Source organism: Pan troglodytes, chromosome 9 (genome assembly GCF_028858775.2).
Source record: "Pan troglodytes isolate AG18354 chromosome 9, NHGRI_mPanTro3-v2.0_pri, whole genome shotgun sequence".
Taxonomy (NCBI): Eukaryota; Metazoa; Chordata; class Mammalia; order Primates; family Hominidae; genus Pan; species Pan troglodytes.
The window spans coordinates 38,152,353-38,176,961 of NC_072407.2; the positions used below are offsets into that span (position 1 = coordinate 38,152,353).

General features: G+C 53.8%; 2 protein-coding genes across 4 annotated transcripts in view; one reads left to right on the forward strand and one right to left on the reverse strand.

Moving 5' to 3' along the window:
* Positions 1–5,083, forward strand: part of NAT10 (N-acetyltransferase 10) — a 42,030-nt gene extending 36,947 nt beyond the window's left edge. For all 3 annotated transcript variants that reach the window (XM_016920657.4, XM_016920658.4, XM_016920659.4), the window contains exons 27-29: positions 451–524; positions 1,621–1,704; positions 4,261–5,083. In XM_016920657.4, coding sequence (XP_016776146.1) covers positions 451–524; positions 1,621–1,704; positions 4,261–4,369 — 267 coding nt within the window. In that variant the 3' untranslated portion in view covers positions 4,370–5,083. The remainder of the gene's footprint in view (positions 1–450; positions 525–1,620; positions 1,705–4,260) is intronic.
* Positions 5,084–9,161: 4,078 nt separating this feature from the next.
* Positions 9,162–24,609, reverse strand: part of ABTB2 (ankyrin repeat and BTB domain containing 2) — a 209,386-nt gene continuing 193,938 nt past the window's right edge. The window contains exons 8-17 of the mRNA XM_016920656.4: positions 24,469–24,565; positions 23,895–24,030; positions 21,785–22,014; positions 20,113–20,291; positions 19,447–19,552; positions 19,104–19,206; positions 18,494–18,584; positions 13,015–13,083; positions 12,579–12,692; positions 9,162–10,894 (exon numbers count right to left, since the gene is read on the reverse strand). Of these exons, the coding sequence (XP_016776145.3) occupies positions 10,697–10,894; positions 12,579–12,692; positions 13,015–13,083; positions 18,494–18,584; positions 19,104–19,206; positions 19,447–19,552; positions 20,113–20,291; positions 21,785–22,014; positions 23,895–24,030; positions 24,469–24,565 (1,323 nt within the window). The 3' untranslated portion in view covers positions 9,162–10,696. The remainder of the gene's footprint in view (positions 10,895–12,578; positions 12,693–13,014; positions 13,084–18,493; positions 18,585–19,103; positions 19,207–19,446; positions 19,553–20,112; positions 20,292–21,784; positions 22,015–23,894; positions 24,031–24,468; positions 24,566–24,609) is intronic.

Consider the following 24,609-nt stretch of genomic DNA (forward strand, 5'->3'; position numbering starts at 1 on the left):
CCTGCTCATGGCCTCGGAAGTCCCAGCATTTCCATCAGTTGCCTTAGGCTGTGAATTCAGACTGTCTTCCCCTTCCCCTTTAGAAAGAGTCCTCTGCACTAATTGAGCTAAGTGCTATTCCGTAGGTTTAATTGGACAAACGGACCCAGCATTGTCTGAGCACACACAGGCCTAGAGTTGTGCCTCCCACTGATTGTGTGTGTGTGTTGTGAATGTAGGATTCCAGCATCTGTTGGAAATGTTTTGTCTTTTTTGGTGACTTCTTAAATGCATAGTTTATAACAGAGCTACCTTAAAATAATCAAAGCTGCCTACAAGGTTTTTGCAGGTAGACGGAAGAGAAGGAAATGTTTTCTCATCATTGTGCCATTCCACCCCAGCTTCACCTTTTCCTGTGTTTGGTTCAATCCTTGACTCTGACTTAGTCTCTCTATGGGTCCTTAACCACAGGATGAAGCAGCAAAGGAATTTCAGGAGAAACACAAGAAGGAAGTAGGGAAGCTGAAGAGCATGGACCTCTCTGAGTAAGGCTTGTGGGAAGCAGAGGCTTTGCCTTGGCTTCTGGGGCCCTAAGAATCTGCCTACACGTTTCTTCTAATCATATCCCACGTGCCCTGGAAAGTGTCTTTCATGGGATCGGTTTTAGGGGTGCTAACAGTTCTATTTGACTTTCTAATTGCCTGTTTGTATAATTTTGGAAAAGTTGGGTTCCGGAGACTAGTGCCGCCACTTTGACTTACACATTGCACTCTCTGATCCCCAAGGCTCCAGGTCACACCTCGGGTCCTTCCAGGAGTGGGGGTGCCGATTGGATGAGCAGGCCCTTTAATGGTTACTTACTCTATTTGGCTTTTACATGTGACTTTGTTTGAAGAAAGGATTCTACTGCTAAAACCAACCAAACAAGCAAAACACCCCTTGCTCTAAAACCATCTGGGGATCCTAGTCCCTTTTGTGCTTCAGCTGTAGTGGTGCTGCCTCTCCCTCCACTGCCTGGATTGATGTGAATAATAACTCCAGAATTCATGGTCTCTGAGCCTCTGTGACCTGTAGTCCTGTTTCTGGGTCATTAGTGATGGTGGCTGCTGGGTATGTGAGGTGGAGGTGGCCAGGAGTCCTTGGACAGAGAATCGAGCTCTAGTTTCTGCCCTCAGCTTTGCAATATCAAAACCTTGATTTGCCAGGACTGCTAAATCTGAAAGAGAAGGGAGGGAGGGGAGAGGCACAGTTCAAGGGCTTGTGGACAAATGCTTAGAGGTGGGAGTGAGTGAGAAGATTGTGGGGGTGACAGGAAGCTTCTTTGGTGGATGTTAATGAGAGTCATGTGGGAGGAGCCAGGCAGGCTGCCTTCTGTGCAGGACTGTCCTCACTGACCCCTGCCAGCAGGCCTGGTGACCCTCGCTCCTGTGGAGCTTCTATCCATAGAGTTAAATGCCATGTCTCTTGGCCCTCCTGCACGCTTGTCCCCTCTGTCCTTTCTGCTGTTCAAATGCTGACACAGCTCAGCCTGGCTTTCATGACAGGAAGTGTCTGATAAGAATGTTGTCACTGTCGTTATTTTCTCTTAAGCAGTCCCCTCTTCTTTCTAGCAGGCTTTGATAGTTCCCTTCTTTTTTTTAGATACATAATCCGTGGGGACGATGAAGAGTGGAATGAAGTTTTGAACAAAGCTGGGCCGAACGCCTCAATCATCAGCCTGAAAAGGTGAGGGCCCAGGGTCTGATGTGCATCTGGCGGAAGAGGCATTCTGGCCTCTCTGCTTCTCTTTAACTTTGACTAGAAAATAGGAGGTTGGAGCAAAAGCTTTGACAGAAAAGTCATGGTTCTTCCCTTTGAGAGTCCCCTGGCCATTACCCTTGCAGTGCATGTCCCACAGACCAGGAGGGCCATCTCTTAGGCATGGATCTCTTCACTCTTTGTATTTGTCAGCCATGCCAGGGCACTGGGCCTGTCAGGGAGAAGGGCTTGAGGGAACAGTCCAGAAGCTGCCACTGGCTGAGACTTGCTTATGGGCTTTCATCATTCAGCCCTCAGGATGACAGCATAAGGGGGCTGTTTTATTACTGTCATTGCTTTAAGATGAAGTAACAAGGCTCTCAGGGGTTAAGTTCCCAAGAAGCACACAGCTAGTGAGAGCCGGAGCCAGAATCAAGTCCAGGTTTCTCCACTGCAAGGCCATAGGTTTAACTGTTACGTTGTCCTTCCTTTGAGCCAGCAGTTCTCAAGGTTTTGGGTCTTTGAGTTCCTTTATCTCTTAACAATTAAGGCCCCCAAAGGACTTTTGTTGGTTATATCTATGGAAATTTCCCATATTAGAAATGAAAAACTGGCCAGGTGCAGTGGCTCACGCCTGTAATCTCAGCACTTTGGGAGGCCGAGGCAGGAGGATCGCTTGAGCCCAGGTGTTCAAGACCAACCTGCGCAACATAGCAGGCCCTGTCTCTGCAAAAAAATTTTAAAAAGAAAATAAATGAAAAACTGAGAAATTTAAAAAATATTCATTTGTTCACAGTAATAATGGACTCAGTCGTTTTGAAAAATACTCTTTTTCATAAAAATTTTGGTGAGAAGAGTGGCATTGTTTTACATTTACATTTTTGCAAATCTCTTCAATATCTGGCTTAACAGAAGGCAGCCGGATACTCATGTCTGTGTCTTCACTGACACTATTTTGCTGTCCTATCTTATACTCTCTGGAAAACTGAATATTTGTGAGAGAATGAAAATGAAAAAAGGCAAATAACTGTTTTCATACTAATCCAAATACATTTTGACCTTGTGGACACCTGAAAGGGTCTTAGGGACCCCAGCAGTCCCTAGACCACTCTTTGAAAATCTTCACTTCCAGCTTCTTATCTGCAGAGTGGTGCATTTGTAAATAACTTAGGCTGGAACCTTCATCAGTTTTCCCTGGGAGTACAATGAGGCCTCCCCTGCCCAGAGCCACTGGAATTGAGGCTTTCACAGCTGATTTGGGGGGTTGATGGGGAGGGTGAGATTTTGGCGATCCCCTATTTATTGGTTTCCTTAAAAGCTTATATTTTGGAAACATTTGGGAAGAGGAAACCTTGTGTCTCTAGGAAATGTAGATCCCAGAAATCAGGTACTGTCTTCCAGAGTCTCCGTTAGTCACTGTGGCATCTTGAAGGATCCAGCATTGATGCCGGCCTCATTTCCCAGATGCTTTGTGGTGCAGCACAGAAGCCCACTGTCGGTGTGACCTGTCTCTGTTTTGTACAGTATGGCAAATGTAGCACAGGGCCCATGATGGCTTTGGCCTTGAGCACGGTGGCTTGACTGGAACAAAAGGCCGGGGAGCGTGCTTGCTGTGGAGACGGCCTCAGCTCCTCACTCTGCAGAGCTTGGCCTTTCCTGCCATTTGTTTGGCCATTGCTGGTAGTGAGAAGCCTCTTGAGCCCAACAAACCAGTGTTGTGTGGTTGTTCATGTGCTTGATGGCTCTGAGTAAATGTGAAAGCTTGAACTTTGTGAGCTAAAAATACTGGTAGCTATCATTAAATCCTCTGAGGCCTTTCTTTTTCTTCCTTTGAGAGGTACTTCATTCATATGATGTTAATGGTCTCTGGACTGAACTCTTCACGGTCTCCTTATAGGGAAGTATTTGTTCCCAGAGCAAAATTTAACCTGTAAGTTTCTTAATGGCAGGTGGCCATTTGCTGAGTGATTCCTATGCCAGGATATCAATGAAGAATCCAGGGGCTTGTCGCAGGGTGTCACCTGAGTTACTGTTGTTTGGGTTTTCTTCTTTTTCCTTATAGGAAAAATAAAATAATAGTAGCACATCAGAAAGTATGGCAGGGTTTTCCTTGGAGTCTCATGCCTTGTATTAAGGACTGTCTTCAGGGTCATTGGGATGAATATGTCTAGTTTCCAGAGTCACTGCAGTGGTGAGAGTGGTGGTGGGGAATCCTTGTGGTGCCTTAGGTCTGTCTTGGGAGAGGGGAGCAGAGTGTACTGCACCCTGAGGAGAACCCGGATTTCAGGTGTTAAGATCAAGATTTGTTCTTCCACAGACTAAGAGCTGGGTCAGGGCAGGAACTGGTCTGTATGGTGTGTCCCCAGCCCCAGCACAATGCCTGCCCCCTAATAGGTTTGCAGAGAACATTAATGTCCAATTGGGTGGCCTACATCAAGTTTCAGACGGTGGAAACCCTTTTTGACAAAGCAAAGCAAGCTTAAAGCAGTCTCAGATGTTCAGATCTGTACATATTTCCTTCTTTCTATTTTGATTTTTCTCTAGTGACAAGAAAAGGAAGTTAGAGGCCAAACAAGAACCCAAACAGAGCAAGAAGTTGAAGAACAGAGATACAAAGAACAAAAAAGATATGAAACTGAAGCGGAAGAAATAGTGAAGAGAAACTCAGCCATCTGTGTTTGATCATGGGAAGATACTCTCACTAACTGAACCCTCTCTGGCTGGACTGTTAAAAGCAACGAGAGGCCCCAGCACACCTGGAAGCTGGCCGCGAATTCGGCCTCTGGGCCTGTGTGTCTGTGAGCTCAACCTGGCTAAAGGCAGAGTCACTCCCAAATGGGTCTCTTTAGAACTTGATGGCTGGGCACTGCCATCTCTAGAATTGCCAGGAGTCTCTCTCTTCCTGCCCAGTCCAGGGCCCTCCTTTCCTATAAGTTCATATTTTGCTTTGAGCCAGCTTTTTAGTCTCATTCTCACACATGTGGAAGCCACGTTGCCTCTCGACCGCCTGAGGCCCTTAAGTACATCGCTTTCTGGTGGTGCCCAGGAGGCTGCTGCTGGGCCGCTGGGTCTCTCTTTGTGGACTTGTGCCTGGAGCAGGAGGAACTCCAGTCCGTCCTGGCATCCATGGCAGCCCACGGTTAGGTGCACCAGGGTTTGCTGATGTTGTCTTGTGCTGTTCCACTCTTGGCTCCAGCAGACCCACTGTCCCAGAAAAGCCTGAGCCTGTAGTTTATGTAGAATGCCACATCTGCGTCCTCAAGACCTGTTTCATCCATTTGGGAAAAGATGTTGGGAAAGGCCACTTTGCTCGCAGGGGTGAGGGGAAGGATAGAGAATCTATTTTTAATAAATAACATTCTAGAAAGATCAGCTGCCTGTGAGTGTTCTGAAATCCACGTACATGGATGTTTCTTCTGGTGGGTCTTGGCTGCCTGGTGGAATTTGGAAGGTGTTGGTATCAAGGTCAAAGGTGAGCAGTGTGTCTAGGGCTTCCCAGCCCAGGAGTCTGCGGGAGAAGTGGCAGGTGGCTATGGTCACCTCGAGGGGCTTGGTGTGGTGTCTGGAAGCCAGCTAGAACTGCCTCATTTCCTTCCCAGCTCCTTCCAGGTCACTTGGTCCCTTCCATTTGTTGGGAACAGAGGTAACCTGGTGGCTTTACACATACTTTGGTATGTTTGTTTAATGGTATCCAGGCTAATGAGTCTGCAGCCCCGATACGTTGTCTAGGTTCAGAGAAGGACAGGGAAGGAAACGGTAACTTCTCAGCCTAAGGGTATTTCATATACAGCTCCTAGGACTCGTCCCCACAGGGAGAAGAGCAGGTTCTGTGTGTGACCCTAGGGCTGCTGAGGCTTGTCACTGAGGCTGTCAGGACATGAGCCTAGGGGCCTTTCGTTTCTTGGGACTGAAGTTTCCTGGCCACAGACCTCTGTTAGGTCTGTAGGAAATTTTGCTGGAGGCAGGGAGGGGGCATGAAAATAATTTTTATTTATTTTCTCAGGTGGGTGCCTGAACCTGCCTTTCAAAGAGGGTTTTCTTAGACCGTGGCCAGAAGCAGAGTCACATGCTCAAATGGTCAGAGCTGGATGGGACTGTGCAAGTTGTCCAGGCATATCATCCTACAGGTAAGGAAGCTTTTGTTTAGTGTCTCTACCCCCAAAGTCTCCCCGGCTGGCTCTGCTCTGGGGTGCAAGGTGAGGGCTCTGGAGGTAGACTGCTCTGCCCTGATGCTCACCGTGGCCTTGGGCAGGTTACTTCATCCTACCTGCCCTTCAGGTCCACTTCTGCAAAATTTGAGTGGTAGGAATAGCACCTCCGTCACGGGGCTGTGGTGAGAAGTGGGTGGGGTAGAATGGGAAGCGTTTAGAACAGTGCCTGGCACATAGCAAGTGCCTCTTTGGGTTCTGGGCACTCATCAGATCTAACTAGAGGAGCCGCTCAAGTTCAGTTACATGCCAGCTCTAAGAATACTCAATAAGGACTAGCTGTGGTGTTCTTTTGAAAACAGACAGGGTCTTGCTCTGTTGCCCAAGCTGGAGTGCGGTGGCTCAATCATAGCTCATTGCAGCTTTGAACTCTTGGGCTGAAGCCATTCTCCCACCTCAGCCTTCCAAGCAGCTGGGAAGGTGCTCACCACCACACCTGCCTAATTTTTAAAATTATGTACAGATGGAGTCTCAATATGTTGCCCAGGTTGGTCTGGAACTCTGGCCTCAAGTGATCCGCCTGGGCCTCCCAGAGTATAGGGATTAGAGGCATGAGCCACCACACTTGGCCAGGACTGGCCATGTTCTAAAACCACAACCTAAGCTAGAAAAGGAGTCTCACTTGGGCAGCGAAGAGCATGCATTTTGCAGTCAGACTTGTCTGGCTCTGTATAATATCTCTGTATCCTTGGACAAGGCCTCTTTATTTGCAAAGCGTGTGTTCCTAAACACACGCTTGGGTCTTTGCATTTTATGGTCATGATCTTGGGTTCTCCTTCAAACCTGAAAAGGCATGCCTCCCCCACACCTCACCATCTGGCCCCCAGACAGAGTGACATCTGTAAAGCTTGGCTGTCTTAGGAAATGTCACTTGCGAAATGAATTCAGATAGGCCAGCCATGAGTGCTGTCACCAGAAGGGGAAGAGCCTGAAGAAGCCTGAACAAAGAAGGTTACTAAATGGTCACCCCCCCATACCCCCTCGCCAAGCGGGGCTAATGCCGGCCTGCTTCAGTGCTTCCACTGCTCATCTGGCCCGGCAGTCCCGGAGGACTCCGGATGACCAGGAGACGGGACACAAAGGGGGCCGCTGAGGCTGGGAGGTGGGGGAGGGGCAGAAATAAGTGACCGTCACCTTGGAAAAATGTAGACTTATTATCTGAGGCCTGTTACAACACCCGCAGCCATTCTGCAGGCCTGGAGGAGGGGGTGGGGTCGGAAGCCCCTTGGGCTGGAATAGACAATTTCAGGGGATTGCCCCTGAGGGGGCATGCCCTTGATTCTACAAACAATTGGTTCCAGTTAAACATCATCTGGATCCTGCAAAGGGGACTTGAAAGGCAGCCTGAAAGGGAGAGGCCGGGGCTTCCTGCTTGGGCTGGTTCTGTTGAGAAAGCTCTAGCCACCTGGCATCTGGCACGGGGACTAATGTGGAAAAGGATAACTGGCCTTCCAGGCCGAGAGCCTAAAGGAAAGAAAAGCTTCAGGAGAAGATTTGAATGCAGGAAAGAAACCAGACAGCCTCAAAAAGGAAATCTCAGTGTTAGCCCTGTCGGTGCAGGAGCAGACTGGTACCTGCCACCTCTGGAGAGGTGTTTTCTTTGGACATGGCTAAGGCGCCAGCTTATGCTTGCCTGTGGACCCACTGGAGCCGAGTGAAATCCCTGTAGATGCAACCCATGCTCGCAGCACCTGGGTCCTCAAGGGCTCCAGTAAGAAGGTAACTCCCCCAAGCCTGCCTGTGGCTGCTCATAGCAGGCGGAGCAGGGCAGGCCGTGAGCAGTGGCCCCGAATTAGGAGGTCCAGCTGCCTGGGTAAGTGATCATTTCTGTTTGAGTCCTAGCCCCTTGGAAGCATGTCTGATTTTTTTTGGTAATTATTTTAATTTTAAACGTTTATTCAAAAATGTATTCCTGCTATCCACAGGCTCCAAGGGGCCCGCTCCCTCCCTCCTACCTCCACTTTCTCTCAACCCCCCACTCACCCTCTCAAGAGAGGAAATGGTGGATCCCTCATCTGGAGCCAGAATGCAACTATATCTTGCTTTCTAGGCTGGGTACTGACCAAGGCATGTCCTGCAGGGATGGGGGAACTTGTGGGGACGCTGGACACAGACCCATGAAGGGCAGCCACTTTGAATGGCAAGTGCTGGGGACGGACAGCCCGCTCCACCACCGTCTTAGGCCACTGCACAGGAAGATGGTGTGGGGGAGTGCGCCCCCTCCCAGTGGCCCCCAGAGGGCACCATGGGTCTGTGCGGCCACAGGTCCCCAGGCTGGGCCTCGAGCTGCCCTGCGCAGCTCCTGCTGGAATTGGGCTTTGCCAGGGACTGGGATCTTTATGTCATTCCCCTAATGCCTGAGTCACGGCCGGTCACTGACCCACAGCCACTTTGGTTCAGGTTCTCAGTGACCTTAGGAATTTCTATACCTGCTTCAGGCAGGCAGGCGACTTTTTTTTGAGAGAGAGTCTTGCTTTGTTGTCCAGGCTGAGGTGCAGGGGTGATCATAGCTCACTGCAGCCTCGAACCCCTGGGCTCTGTGATCCTCCCACCTCAGCCTCCTGAGCAGCTGGGAATACAGATGTGCACCACTATGCCCAGCTAACTGGCAGGGAATGTTTTAAAAACTTATATTTGTGCCTGAACTTTGCACCTAAAACTACAGCCATAGCCCCAGTACACTCTTGGACCTGAGTCGGCGCCTCACCATCTCCCTCCATTACCTCTGCTAGTGGCCTTGTGGTGGCACAGCCAGCTTAGCTTAGCTGGGCCTGGGGGCAGCAGTCACCCAGGGATAGGTCCCTCAAATCAGGCCAGGTCGGGCCTGGGTGAAGGAGGCCCTGCTGCCACTTTGGTGGGCTATGCCATTTGGGGATGTGCCTCTGAAGACAACCCCCAAAATAGCTCCCACATAAAGGGCCGTGGAGGGGATGGGAGTGGAGATCAGGAAAGCCTGATAGTGTCATATTCCTCAGTCATTTGGTGTCTGTCCAGCTCAGTGGCACACATGTACTTAATTAAATGTGAGCGTGGGCGGGTGAGGAATGGATCCAGGCTTCGTTTCTGGAGAGAGGCGAGTGCTGGGTGGCCATAGCAATGGCTTTGGTAGGGTCTTGGCTCTGAGAGGCGGGAGACCTGAGTAACAGAGTTAGCTCTGGGATCTCTTCCTGGTCCTAAGGGGCTCCTCCCCAGTTCTGAACTCTGAGTAACCCTCTACCAGGAGCAGTGAGGCCAAGGTCATTGTTAATGAGTGTTTATTGTTAATAAAACCATAGTACATTTACAGTAAGTGACAACATTATTGTACAGTTAAAGTATCATACAATATTACAGCAATAAAATAATGCCTATTTCTTTGTACATCCAGCCAAGCAGCTAGTCAAAATATTTTCCAGAATTGCAAGCCCCTGGGGGCTTTTCAGGGTGACCTGAGTGACACCTTCTGAAATGCCTGGGGCTTTTGGTGAATAAATAGTTTTTAAGGTGCGGCCAGACAGCTGAAGAAGTTGCACCCAGACAGGCTGTGCCTGATGCTGCCCCAGTGTCTGGTCCATAAATATGACAGGTGTCAGGGGAGCCCAGGGCCTGCAGAATTCGAGGGCAAGGCCGTGAGGGGACACAGCAGAAAGGCCTCTTCTCCCGGCCCTTACCTTCCATCAATGCCCTCTTCTTTATCTCCAAGAGTCACAGTCCCCAGTGGGACGTGTTTGTCAGGGGAGCCCAGGGCCTGCAGAATTCGAGGGCAAGGCCGTGAGGGGACACAGCAGAAAGGCCTCTTCTCCCGGCCCTTACCTTCCATCAATGCCCTGTCCTTTAATCTCCAAGAGTCACAGTCCCCAGTGGGACGTGTTTGCCCAGCTCTCAATCCTACATTAAAGGAGCCGAGAGACTTGACCAGGGGACTCTGCTTCATCGCCCCCACAAAGGCAACCTAGTCTAGGCCTGAGGTTCCAGAATCCACCCATTTACTTTGGCCCCTAAAACCAGCAGCAAAACAAGAGCTGAGGCCATTCCTACACAGCACCCCATCCCCTACCCCCTTGCCCCTCCATGCCAGACTTAGCTCAGAAACCATCAAGCTGGGGAACTGCCCTCTGCTGCTGAGCAAGCTGGTAGTCCTGATGGGAGGGACTCTGGAAGCCCAGGCACCAAAGACAATGGGACTCCGGGTGGCAGCAGTCGTGGTGGCAGGGGGGGTCCACAGGCCACTGGATGCCCACATTAAGCCTGTCAAACCTTTGAAGAACAAGTTTGGGGATTTGGGCAGCCTTTGCTATGTGACATTTAGGAAGAAAAATACCAGCTTTTGAATTACTGTAGACGACTGGGGGCCTAGGCAGTATGCATTCTATACATTCATAAGGATTCCTATACCCCCAGGAGCCCCAGTTGGGATGGTCTGAGTTTACTGAGGCCCTAGGGGTGAGTAGAGCTTGGAGGGCCTGGGCGGAGGTGGATCAGGATCAGCTGCTGACCTGCAGGAGGGGAGAGCGACACCCAGGGGGAGTGCATGGCTGCCCTTGAGTTGCAAACTGAGATGGGGAGGAGGGCCACCAGTTAGCTACATCTCCCCTTTGCCCATCAGTGATTGAACAAACAGCTCTAGGGCAGAGGAGATGAGGGTGAGCTGCCCTGTGACAGGGGGGACATCTGGGGAAGGAGGAGGAAACAGCCCCGTGAACCTGGCTCCAAGAGGGCCTACAACCATACCCCGACATGGTGGGCCCTGGCACCTCCACAGGCCCTGGCCTCGGCAGCCTCCGCCCCCTGCCTCACACCCGGGAGGTGATGTAGACAGAGTGCACGCGCTCTGCCAGGGTGTTCTGCAGGTCCTGCAGTGGATCCAGGCCCTGCACTTTGCTGCTGCGGCCGTAGATGAGCTGCCGGAAGGCATCCTGCTCCAGTAGGGCCTTCATGTGCTTGAGGAAGAAGCCCTCACAGAACAGGGCCAGTTCTGGGGCATTGTGGATCTGTAGGGCAGAGAAAGGAGGGGTGAAGCCCATGGCCTTAGTACAGCCCCACTCACCCTCACCCCCAAATACTACCTTCCCATGGCCACGGCCCTGATTAAGCCCCACTCCGGCCAGGGTACGCGTTCCCTGTCCCTGCATCCTGAGGCCACCTCCGCTATATCTGAACTGTTCAGCCCCCGTCATTTTCCTGCCTGTGTCATACTGTCATGCTGCCCTGTTAAGTGGCAGTCATCCCTGTTGGGTTGGAAGTTCCCTTCCTAAGGGTGGGAACGGGGACTGTCCACCACTGGGTGTCCAGGGCTCAGCACCAGGCCTGGCATGTGACTGTGCACATGGTAAATGCTGGATAAAGATGTTCACTCAACGCATATCAAGGGGCCGCTCTGGGTTTTCAGTTCTGAGGTCAAGATCTCTGCAGTGCTGCTGATGTCCTAGTTTGGGAGAGACAGACAGAATCTGAGGAACCAAAGACAAGGTAACTGCAGAAGACTGTGAAGGAGGTAAAGCCAACGTGACAGGATGGCTTGTGAGAGGCCAGGGGAGGCCTGGGGACACCAGCTGATGAAGATGAAGGGCGGGAAAGAGCTTTACAGGAAAAGGGAAGTGTCACAAAAGTCCTGGGGTCTGGGCACGCTGAGAAAAAAGCATGGCAGAGTGAGGGGAGATGTGGGCAGGACCTTGGGGGCCTTGGAAGGCATGATAAGGGCTGGCTATTATTTAGCCTGCAGCAGGTGGAAAACCTTTGGTGGGATTAAGTATGGGAGTAACACAGTCTTTGTACTTTTTTCAGGGGCGGGGGTTGTGTTGAGACAAAGTCTTGCTCTTGCCCAAGCTGGAGTGCGCATGATCACAGCTCACTACAGTCTCAACCTCCTGGGCTCAAGTGATCTTCCTGCCTCAGCCTCCTGAGCAACTGGGACCACAGATGCATGCCGCCACACTCAGCTAGTTTGTAGAGGCAGGGTCTTGCCATGTTTCACAGGCTGGTCTAAACTCCTGGTCCTCCTGCCTCATCCTCCCCAAGTACTGGGATTACAGGTGTGAGCCACTGTGCCTGGCCATGGTTTTTGAACTTTTGAAAGAACCTTGTGGATTGCAGGGCTAAAGCCAGGAAGTAGGGAGGCTGGGCTGATGCCATTGTCCAAGAGAGTGATGGTGGTGGCTTAGGGCAAGGCGAGGGCAGTGGAGATGAAGGGAAGTGGAGAAACCGCTGGTGTGTTTCAGAGGTGGGTGGCTTGCATATGGGAGGGTTTTTGCAAATCAAATATGATTCCTGAGTTTTGAGTCTGAGCAACTGAGCAGTGACCATGTTGATTGTTGAGATGGGACAGCTGGGGAGGCACAGACAGGTAGGGGAGAAAAGTAAATACCTATGGCTTTGATTTGACTCAGAGGCTCAGCAGCTTGTCCAGTTACCACAGCCCAGGTGGCAGAGCTGGAATGTGAACTAGGATGCAGCTGGCTCAAAAGCTCACCTCCCAAGCTACCACATGGCCAGTGGGCAGCAGTGACCCCAGGCAACACAGGGAGTTGCTAACCCTCCCTCAGCCTCTACACTGCCCTCAGAAGCAGCCTGGTCACCTGCATCTCCTAGCTCATCCCCAGTGCAGCCACACGGCCGAGGCCCCCGTGGAGCAGAGCATGTGGTGGGAGGTGGCCAGCAGGCATCCTTGGCCCTCACCTTGGCATATTTGTAGGTGTTCACGGCACTCTCCACGCTGAGGGTCTGGGAGCACAGGATCTCGCAGTGCCTCTGCAGGGCATCCAGCTGGAACAGGCTGGCAGCTGACAGCAGCTGGTAGGGAGGCAGAGCAGGTCTTGGGGACCCATGGCCAGACCAGTGGCCCAGACAGCACCGAACAGAAAGCTCCCGAGTGCCGTGTGCCCTGCTGCCTCCACCCTCAGGCCCCACTACCTTCTGATACTCCTGGGCCTAACCATCCCCGCTGGGGCACGCACTGAGGCTGGGCTCAGTGGTGTGCACAGTTCCTCTTTCTGGGAACCGCTCTTCCTGTCAGATGGAGAGGAAGAGCCACCTTCCCTCTGAAGGGGGTGAATGGGAGACCGAGCCGCTGGGGACCCTGGCCCAGGCCCCCTCCCCCTCTCCCGAGTCTCACCTCCAGGATGTCAGCGGTGGGGATCTCCATGGATTCTGTTCCTCCGTAGTACAGATACTGCATCATCATCTGTGGTGGGAAGAGGCCCATGTGAATGCCACGTGAACCTGAGGCATGAAAGTCCTTGCCGGCCCCACAGGGTACTGCTCCAGCTGCCGCCTCCCGGGGCCTGTCCCTCTGCAGGTCCCCAGCTCTGTCTCTCCCTCCCTCTCCTGCTCAGGCTGAGACTTGTGTTTTCCCGGGGAAGCCAACTCCAAGACCCTCTCTCCTGAGTCCCTGCCCTGATGACAGGCTCTCTCCTTGGAATGTTTTCCCTACAATCCTCATGAGAACACCGTGAGCCCAGGAGGGAAGTTCCTATTCACAGCTGGGGAAACTGAGACCCAGGGAAGGAAGATGACTTGGCTCAAGTCCTTCAGCTCCCCTGATGCCTGCAGCAGGGCTCTCGCATCATGCCTGGCCCCGTGTGGCTCATTGCTGCTGTGATCTAAATTCTACACAGGGAGTAGCAGTGGGGGGTCTCTGAAGGGATGTTGGAGGACGCTGCCTCCTGCCTTCCCCTGTTTGCACAAGGACTCCAATGTGGAGGTGAGTGTCCCATCTGGGCTCTGTCTCAGGTGTGCTTCCTCAAAAAGAAAGCGCAGAGCCCAGGCCTGGAGGCCCGGAGCTGCCCTCGACAGGCTGAGCCCTGCCTTGGGCTCCCAGATGAGGTGGTCCAGGACCGGGAACGATTTAGTTCTCCTGAGGTTTCAGTTACAAACTCTGCCATCACGCTGGAGCCTAGTGAGGTTCCCAGTTGGAAAAAGAAAAACAATTCTTTCTGGCTGGCTGAAGAAACGGCTCCAGCAAGGAGCTGGCAAGTGTGTAAGTAAACACGGCTCCAGCCGGCACAGTCGGGCTCTGTCAAGACCGGCCCTGAGGCTGCAGAGGCACCAGAGGGTCTAGGAGAAGGCCCAACTGTGGGGAGAGAAGTGGGGAGACAGGCCTGCCAGCCTTGTTCAGGCATCAGGAGATGTTGGCCAAGGCCCACCCTGGAGATGTCAGCCTCTCCCCACCTCTAGAGGTCTGGGAAGCTCCCACGGCCTTCTGCAGCCCCTGCTGGAGCCTGGGTCGTGAGCTCATGATTGCACAGTAAGTGTCCGTCTGCTCCCTCCAGATAGTGTGTGCCTTGGGCAGGCCATGCCCGGGTCCCTCTGCCCTCCCCATGCAGGGCACTGAGTGAGTGCTCAGTAAGGTGAGGCACCAGCAGGAGCAGTGCCTGGAATGCCCCTCATACAGGGTTGGGGTTAGAGCACCAGGCAGGCAGGTCAGATCTTCCTGTTGGGATTCTTTGCTAAGGGATGGCCTCAGGGCAGCCCCTAGGGCCAGGCCTACCAGCCACCTTAGGCTGCAGCTCCCTTCCTGGCCTGGAAGGCTACCTCCTGCTGCATTTTAGGACTTGGTTTTGGCAAGGCCCAGTCTTGGCATCTGTGGCACATGGATCTCCCTGAGGCCACTTGAATGCATATGAGGCCACAGAAGTCAGATCAGAACGGCTCACCTGGAGCCTTGCTATGGGAGCTGGGCAGCCAGCAGGCAGAGGTGGGTGAATTTTGCACAGCCTGGCAGTCCCTAGCAGGATACAGGTCATGTGCCTCCTGGAGCCAGGCAGCCTGTGGGGCTAGAGGCTGCTTGAGGAAAGGCCCCAGACAGGACCACCTGTAGAAGGGCAGCAGGGTTTCCTTCTGTCCTGAGTGGGCCACTTGGAAGCTGATACTGCAGAAACCATGTGGGAAGGGCAGGGTTGGGGCCCTCTGGGCTATATGCTCAGTAACTTTTTTTTTTCTTTTGAGACAGAGTTTCGCTCTTGTCGCCCACGCTGGGGTGCAGTGGCGCAATCTCGGCTCACTGCAACCTCCACCTCCCGGGTTCGAGCGATCCTCCTGCCTCAGCCTCCCGAGTAGCTGGGATTATGCAGCATGCACCACCACGCCCAGCTAATTTTGTATTTTTAGTAGAGATACGGTTTCTACATGTTGGTCAGGCTGGTCTCGAACTCCCAACCTCAGGTGATCCGCCCACCTCGGCCTCCAAAAGTGCTGGGATTACAGGCGTGAGCCACCGTGCCCGGCTGTGAGTAACTTTTTACATTGATTACATGTTGAAATAATATTTTGGCTATACTGTAAGTTCAAAAATATTAAAATCAATTTCACCTGCTCTTTATTTCTTATGTGACTAGTAGTAAATTTTTAATTACAATGTATGCCTCACACTGTATCCTACAGTACTGCCTAGATGTCCTTGGGCCTCTGTTTCCTCCTCCAGAAAACAAAATAATGATCCACACACCCCCACCCCACCCCGCCTGCATGAGAGTCAATGCGATATTTAGGGGCTGCTGGAAAACTTGCAGGCTTTGTTAGGGAGCCCTGACCCCAGATTGATGGCTTCAGGCTGACCCCTCCAGGGAAGCCCGGAAAGTCGGAGCTGAGGTGTGGAAGCCCCATCTGAAATGATGCCCTGGATATGGCAAAATTCTGTACCCAGGAGACCCACGGGGCAAGGCCAGTGCCCTGGGCCTAGTTAGAACAGTCGGCCAGAACTTGGCAAGAGGCCCAGGGGAAGGCATGTGTGTGCTGTGGACCTGAAGCCTGTCCCCTATTTGCCCTCCCAGCAACCCCGGGAGGTGCCAAGGGGCTGCTGAGCCTGTTCTGTGACAGATGCCCTCCCTTGGCCTGGCAGGTGAGCACAGGGGACTGAGCCCGCACACGTCCCCTTACAGGCAGTGGTCACCCATGGCCACACGTATGCTCCCCAGTCTCCAGCGATTCCTGTAGCCCCTCTAGGACCTGCCTCCTGCCTGATCTGAGCATGACTCCACCTCCTGCTCCCACTCACCTGGACATGTTCCTAAAGCTGCCCATTCTCCAGTGAGTTGGATTAAGGGGTGAGAAAAGAGGGAAGGGGAGACGCCACCTGGCTTATGCCAGACCCTGGGCCTCCCCTCCTCCCACATCCGTCAGTTACCAAGTTCCAAGTCCCATCCACTCTTCCCTGGTCCATTTCCCTCCATCCCCCCAGCCACTGCCAATCCAGGTCACCACTGTCACTCAGTTGGATTCCTCAGCAGCCCCTAACTGGTCCCCTGGAGGTGGCCATGCCCCCTTCCATCCCTTCTTACCGCTGCAAATGCAAACTTGGCTGTTTTGCACATCCTGGGTTTGAATTCTGTCTCGATCACTTCCCAGCTATGTGACCTTGAGCAAGTTACTCAACCTCTCCATGCCTCTGACTCCTCTACCAAGAGGGGATAATAATATACCTACCTCCCTGGAACTGTGCTGTGAGGCCTCAATGGAAACCAAGCAAAGCACTTAGAACCCTGCCTGCCTAAGTGTTAGTAATGGTGAGTTCCTCCTACTGCTTAAAACCTTTTAGAGGCCGGGCGCGGTGGCTCACGCCTGTAATCCCAGCACTTTGGGAGGCTGAGGCGGGCGGATCACAAGGTTAGAAGATCGAGACCATCCTGGCTAACATGGTAAATCCCATCTCTATTAAAAATACAAAAAATTAGCTGGGTGTGGTGGCGGGCGCCTGTAGTCCCAGCTACTCGGGAGGGTGAGGCAGGAGAATGGCGTGAACCCGGGAGGTGGAGCTTGCAGTGAGCCGAGATCGTGCCACTGCACTCCAGCCTGGGCGAGAGTGCGAGACTCCATCTCAATTAAAAAAAAAAAAAAATATATATATATATATATATAATTTTTAAAAAATACATATATATAATTTTTAAAAAATACATATAAGTTTTATATACAATATATATTATATATAATTTTATATAATTAAAAAAATATATATATAAACTTTTAGAGCTTCCAGCTGTCCTCAGGTTAAAGTTCAAGTCCTCCACACTATGGTTCCCTGGGGCAGCTTCAGACTAATTTCTGGACATTTCTTCTTAATTACCCAGACCAGACCAGAGGGCAATTCCCGCACATGTCATGGACTCTGGCTTCAGGGGCTTTGCGTGTGATAGTCCCTCTACCTGGAGCTCTGGAGTAACTGACCAGTTGCTCCAGCCCTTGAGACATTAGCCTATCACTCCCCCAGGAAGCATGCCTCATCGCCCCATGTTTGGTGTAGATGTACCTTCTGCAGCCCCCAGAACTCCCTGGGCTTCCCTTGCCACAGCGATCACACTGTTTCATAATCCTATCTCCTTGAGGGCAGTGTCTCTGTCCTATTTGCTGTGGTATTCACCCCAAAATGTCTAAATGCTACATAAGCATGGGGATAAGTGACTAGAAGGGGCATGAGAAAGAACAAGCCATTTTAGGCCAGGTGCAGTGGCTCACGCCTGTAATCCCAGCAGTTTGGGAGGCCGATGCAGGTGGATCACGAGGTCAGGAGTTCAAGACCAGCCTGACCAAGATGGTGAAACCCTGTCTTTACTAAAAATACAAAAATTAGCCAGGCACGGTGGCAGGCGCCTGTAATCCCAGCTACTCATGAGGCTGAGGCAGGAGAATCACTTGAACCCGGGCAGCAGAGGTTGCAGTGAGCTGAGATCATGCCACTGCACTCCAGCCTGGGCGACAGTGAGACTCCGTGTCAAAAAAAACAAAAAGCCATTTTACAGGTGGCCCCATGTGCTTCTCTGAGACTCTGGGGTTTGCAATCTCTCCTATTACATCACAAACCACTCCTGTGCAGGCAAGGCCCTAGACCCACCTGCCAGCTGCCTCCTGGCCTCAGTCCCAGCCCATAAGGGTCAGCTCTTGCAGCCCTGAGCCCACCACACAGCCTGGAGACCTGGCAGTTGCTACTTTCTAGAAAGCTCCTCTCAGTGGGGTTCAGCTGAGATCCCAGCCAGGTCTCTTCCTCTGGACCTTGTCTGCCCTGACTGGAGTTTCTACTATGTAACCTTGTATGTTCTGCAAAGCTTAAAGCCCGAAAGACCTGACTTTGATCTACAGTCAGGATGTGCGCCTCACGGCCACGTGTTTGACCAATGTGGCCGGGGTTTGATGCTTGGGAGAAGTGACGCAGCCTCCCCCAGCACTTCCTAAACTGCACTGAGCACATGGCCACCTGGGGAACCTGTGAAGATGCAGGAGGGCTGGGGTGGGGCCTGGGGCTCTGCATTTCCAACAAGCTCTCAGTGATGCCCATTGGCTGGGAGCCCACCCTGATAACAAGGACTCACACCCCAGCTGTGTGGCTTGTATCTGTCCTTGCACGTCTGTCTGCAGGCTGCCCAGACCACCTGTCCAGCGGTTAGAGCTCAGGACCCATGTGACAGGCTCTGAAGCTGCAGCCCCACAACGGATGGCTACCTCTGCACAGGGAAAGACCTGGATGCTCTGTTCATTCAACAGAATACAGAAGGCACTGGGAATAGAGTGAACAATGACAACCAATGCACAGCTGCCCACAAGGTGGGCTCCTGGGGGAGGGTCATCCCTCCGAGAAGAGGGCGGCACCAAGACCCACACACCTGAAAAATGTGGTACTTCATGTCGCAGATCTCGATGGTCTTGCTGCTGTCCCCATCCTGTTCTGATTTATTGGTCATTAGTGTCTTGAACCTGGAGCAAAGGAGACAAAGCAAGGTGGGTTTTGAACCTTTTACTTCACCACTGTGTGGCGATGGCACCATCTGTCACCTGACCGGCTACCACAAGACGGAGCATTTTAAAAATTACTGCTGTGCTCCTAAAATAATTTTCAGCAAGTGCCATTTTACACCATCTTAGGAAGACATCTGGGCTGAGCCCAATTCTGTCCCCACCACCCACCCTACAAGCGACCTGACGCCTGTGGCCAGAATGCTGACTCTTCATTCCAGGATATTTATGTTTTCTAATAATAAAAGCAATAACTAGGCCAGAAAGAACACCACCTCAGAGCCCCCCTTTCCTGCTTCCCTGGGTCCACCCTGTCTCATCCCGCTGTGGGGCGAGTGGGGCTCTGCTGCGATGTGACCGCAGTCTGAGGGGCAGAGGCTGCAGGGTACAGCCCCAGCGAGTCACTCTCTGTCACCTGGAATCTGAAACATGGTGCTTCTGTGCCCCTGGGCTGGGAGTTTGTTATCTGAGGCTGCCTACCTGTTAGAAGCTGTCACCAGCAGGACTTTATGTGCATAAAACAGCTTTCCTTCCACCAGGAAGGTCACATCTGACATCTCCTTATTGTTCAAAAAGTGTGGATCTGTGAAAAGGGGGGAGACAGAGGGATATGGCTGAGGAGTCCCCTGCTGGGGGTTGCTTGAGTGTGCTGTGAGGTGCGTGTCTGGGGTTGGGGGTGGGACACAGAGGTGAGGAACAGAGAAACTGAGGCTGGGGCCTTGGCGCTTGGAAATGGAGAAAGATGACAAAGTGGGGAGGAAGCAGGAAAGGGAAGAGGGGGTAGGACGTGTGGTGATGCAGGGCGCAGGGGGCGCGCCTTCACCTAGCCTGGCCGGCAGGGTCTTCCGGATCTCTGGGATGCTGGGGATGGGACTGCTGCCATAGCAGTGGGTGAAGATGGCAGCCAGTTGCTGGATGACGGAGTCGTTCTGTGGGGAGAGGAGAGAGGGTCTGTGAGCTGCCCGCTGTGGCTGGCTGTTCACAGATGCAGATACGTCAGGCTAATTTCAAAAGTCCAGGCCAGGATTAGTGCAGCCGCTATCTTTTGTTCCTGCTGGATGTGGCTTGGCAAGAGATGACTGTTCCTTCATCAGTGATTCCCCAAATGGCTTTTTTGGTCAGGTTCCAGCCCATGGCCCCTGCCCTCTACAGCCAGGCAGTGCAAGTCTAAGTCTGGGTGCTGTGTGTGTGTGTTGGGTGGGGGGGGTTCCTGGGTGCTGGGGGCGAGCATGCGCGCATGTGTGTGTGTGTGTGTATGTGTGTGAGTGGGGGGGGGCCCTGGGTGCTGGGGGCAGGCGTGTGTGTGTGTGTGTGTGTGTGTGTTGGGTGGGGGGGGGTCCCTGGGTGCTGAGGGCAGGCGTGTGAGTGTGTGTGCGTTGGGTGAGGGGGTCCCTGTGTCTGTCCACGTGTCTGCCTGTGTGTCCCTCTGTGTGTCCCGTGGTCTGAGTCTGGGCCGTGGGCTTGGGAACCGGCCACTGGCCACACTTACTTTGCTGGTCTTGAGGATGTCGAACATGAGCTGCAAGCCCTCGGTCACCAGCTCCTCGTTGTACTCCTCCTCTTTGATGGAGCTGAAGTCCCGCAGGAGGCTCTGCACCACCGAGTACCGCGACTGCGAGAACGAGGTCCTCAGAGACTCGATCCAGATGTGCAGCTTCCAGGGGACTCCTGGCCCAGGCAGGGAAGGGCAGGCAGTCACGCACTACAGCTAAGCGCTCCCGGCACAGACCACAGCCTTTTCTGGGCAGACTCTCGGGATGCCCCCGCTGTCTGCAGAGCACCCCGCCCGCCCCCTCCCGCCTGCCCCCTTCCTGGGCATGGAGTGGCCCTCTCAGGATGGCCATAGAATGAAAGCTTTAATTCATTCTAATAGGTCTTGCTGGCAGGTCAGAGTGGAGTTTCAGGTTCTCATGAGATGAGGTGGAGGAATGGCTTCGGCCCACATGCAGGGAACTCAAGCTCTGAAAGTTGACCGCCCAGCCTGGGGATTTGGAAGTATGGGCCCAGCACCCATAGTAGCCTTGTTGCTTATTGGGCTCAAGAATTACTTGCTAGAGAGGTCTCATTAGTTGTGGAGGGGTGGCCAGGAGGGCTTGGATGGCCAGAGAATATGCCAGGCACTCAAGGACACACAGGCCTCCTTGTCTGCACGGAAGCTCGAAACGAACCCGGTCCTATCACGAGGGACTCTCCAGCACACAGAGCACTGGAAAGCCGCTGCACATCCCCGGGCACATAATGACTGTTTTACCAGTTCCCCAGCATGTGTCAGTGGGGCTATAACTTAAAATTGCTGTGGGAAGTTCATGACATAAAGTAGTCATGTCCCTGGTAATTAGAGAGACAGCTTCTTACCCCAACCTCACTGTGGATTAAAGAACTGATGGCATTCCCCAGCGACACATTGACAGTAGTGTGGTGTGTTAGTATCCTTGGGTTATTGACTGCAGGTGGGAGTGACATCTCTGTTTTACGGTGAAGAACACTGAGGCTGACTCACTGCTGTCTTGGCCCAGCCCTGGGGGTTTGTGGCCTTGTGATGACACTGACAGTGCTATCATCCACCAAGTGCTCACGGTGGCCACTGTGCCTTGTACTTTAGGTGATGTCACCCCATTCTTAGATAAGGATCATTAGCACCAAACCCACAGAGGTGGGAATTGAGGCTTGGAGAGAGGACATGGTACGCAGCTAGCCCAGGACCTGACCTAAGTCTGTGTGACTAGCCTCCCTGGAGGACACCAAAAGTCCACAGACTCGCAGACCCAAGGAGTGCAAGGTCAGCCGAGTGACAGGACTGCCGCCTCACAGCGTGGAGTCCCGGGGCTTCAGAGGCTCCCAGTGCTCGACATCCCTGGGCTGTGACTGGGGAGGGGGCAGCGAAGCTCCAGCCAGGCAGGGTGGAGGGCCCGAGGGCAGAGAACTGGGCCATGACCCCAAGACGTGGCACTGTTGAGCACTGTCTGAGGCCCAGGGCCCCTCCTGAACTGGCCATGTAGCAGGGGGGTCCCAGCCTCCACCCAGTCTGTGCTCAGCTGCCCTGGGGCTTGTCTGTCCCTGCAGGCCCTGGCCCTCTCAGGCCTGCTGAAGAGCAGCAGGGAGTGATCGTGTGTGTCCATATACATGCATGGACATGGGTGTGCATGCCCGCGAGGCCTCACCCAGTGCCCTCAGCTCCATGGTGATGTCCACATAGCCGTGCTCAGCGCTGTAGTACATGGCCTCCTGTAGGGCCTTGGTACGGGTCCGGCTCAGCCGCACGGGCCCCTCGCTGCCGCTGCCCTGGCTCGACGCATCACTTTCCTCCACACCCTCGGCCAGGATCTCTTCCAGGGACAGCACGTCCGCTTTAGCCTGCTGCGGCTGCGTCAGGAGCTTCCTCAGGACGTTCCTGCAGGCCCAGGGATGAATGAAGGTGAGGGCTGAAGTCCCACAGGCAGTGCCCACCTGAGCTGTCCCCCAGTGCCCTCCTGCCCCGACGGGCTGCTCTGGGGTACCCGAGGGCTCGGAGTTTCATGGTCTTCCTCCTCCAGGCAGGCCAGGGGTCCCAGGGTCACCAATCCCCATATACCTCCGAGAGGCAGGGCAGGGTGCAGGGGAACCCACCCTTCTACCATCCCGGTATTGCAGAGAAGCCATAGGCTTCGGGGCTGAGCGAGCTCTGCCATCCTGGCTGTGTGACCTTAGCCAGGTCACTCTACCTCTCTGAGCCCTGACTGCTTTGGCATATATTACAGGGTGTCACTATATCACACTTTCCCGGGGCTCATGTGAGGCTGATGTAAAGGGTTTAAATGCAGAGCCTGAAACACAGCAGGTCTTTCTAAATAGCAGCTGACTATGCACGTGAAAGTGTCTAAAACACAGGAAGAGCCCAGTAAGTACTCATTTGGTCCCTTCATGTTGATAAGGATGAACTGAAGACGGATGTCCCGTAGAATTTATTCATATTTATGAATGAAGACACAGAATGTTAGACCCCACGGAGGACGCTCCCCCGTGCTGCTGCTTTTAGCCTCGTGAGAGCCCAGACACATCACCGTCATAGGCGATGGATCCATCTTGCTCAAGGCCACTCCAGGTGGGGGTACAGACCCAGGACTTCTGGCTCCAAGACCTAGGCTCATTCTGTCACCTCCTGTGGCCTGGGGCTCTGGGATGGATGCAGCATGGGTGGTGCTGCAAGGTTCCTGGGGGCTGACCTGCTCCACGGCTACCCCGCAGATCCTCCTCATACCTGCCAAGCCCATGGCCTGGAGGTGCCCTTCCAAGGACCCAAGGTCCCTCCCAAGGGCTCCTCCTCACGTGTGGACTTGCTAGTTCAGGCAGTTTACAGAGCACCTTGTTTGGGCCAGGCGCTGGCATGTGAAGGTGAACTAGCCATGGTGACTGTCCCAAGGGTCCTGTGCTCAGAGTGACAGGCAGATGAGCAGGCAGGCAGTCTCCACGCAGGGTGAAGAGGCCTCCATGGGGGATGCAGGCACTGGGTGGGGTGGAGCGGCCTAGAGGTGGTGACGTGAAAGATGGCGCCTGGAGGGTGAGGGTGGCTGGGGTGGGTGACTGTGGGGGTGGGCTGGAGACAGCTGGAGAGAAAAGCATTCTAGGGGAGGGGACCCCAGCCAGAACATGAGGCTGGTGGCAAGAATGGTGTCGGGGAACTGGAAGTAAGTGTCCTGCCTGCCAGCCCTGCTTTTCCAGCCCCGCTTTTCCAGCCCCGTTTCTGCCCTGTAATAAGCCCTTGTCTGGTCTCCATTTGCCCCTCCATGCTGTCCCTGACTTCAGCCTGCTGCTGTCCCGCCACACCCCTGGGCAGGCCCGGTCCCCACAAAGCAAGCTCTACCATCTGCACCTGGGGCAGGGTGCAATTTTGCACCAGAAGCCTCTGCACAGCTGAGCCATATGCTGTTTGGACATCCAAGGCCACTTGGGCACTGGAGGACCAACAGCAGGCATGGGAAGCAATGTGGTCCTGAGTGGGCTCTGGCAGCTGCAGAGTGGCATCTCACTGGGAAATGGGATGGTCTGCCCTGGGTGTCGGGAGGCCCAGGCTCCAGTCCCAGGTCTGCCAGGAATCAGCTGTGGGGCCTCCCCCATCTCTGGGCCCTGTGCGGGCTAAACTCCCCCATGTTTCTGGTTTACTAGTACACAGGCCCCCTGTTTTGGGAAAGGTCTCTGGGCCTAGCTCTTTTGCTCCCATCGGGGAAACTGAGGCTCCTGTGAGCTTATTTCAGTGCCCTCATGTCACACAGGGTGGGAATCCCGGGCAGGTACCTGTGGCCGTGGGCAGCTGAGTGGCTGAAGCAGTTCATGTCCTCGTGGAGGGAGGAGCCCATGCCGTGGGCCTCCAGCATGCTGAGGAGGGGGTCGGCACCTCGGCTCAGCAACAAACTGACCAGCTCGTAGTTCCCTGAAAGAGAAGGTGGGCAGCACGGAGGACACTGAGACAGTAGCCGCCAGGGCAGCTGAGGCGAAAGGGAAGGGAGAGCAGGATTCTTGCAGCTCTGAGTGCTGGAATAAGTCAGTAAACCCCACGCTCATCTGCATTTGGTGGATGAAGTGAAGGGAGAGGAATAAGGCTGGCCGTGCCCTGCCCCTGCTCCCCCTCCCTGGGTCTCCAGAGGGAAGGGCCTCCCTGCCCTGCTGGGTCCTGCCAGATGCTGAGCCCAACAGAAACTGATGGGTGGGGCCAGGGGAAGCCCCCAGTGGCCCAGAGAAGGGGTTTTAAGGCCCCTGCATGGGGTCTGTGTGTGCTAAAGAGACCCCTGCACGTCCAGCTACATGCCTGGCCAGGCTGGGGGGCACTGCAGGGAAGGGTAGACAGAGCCTCCGGGTAGCAGGTGCCTACCTGCCGCAGAGGCCAGCTGCAGGGGCGTCTCCGCATAGCTGTCCTCGCCGCCGTTCACTGCCGAGCCCTCGACATGGGCACCAGCATCCAGCAGCAACTGCCAGGGGCACAGAGGAGGAGGGCACTGCTCAGCGTGGCAGG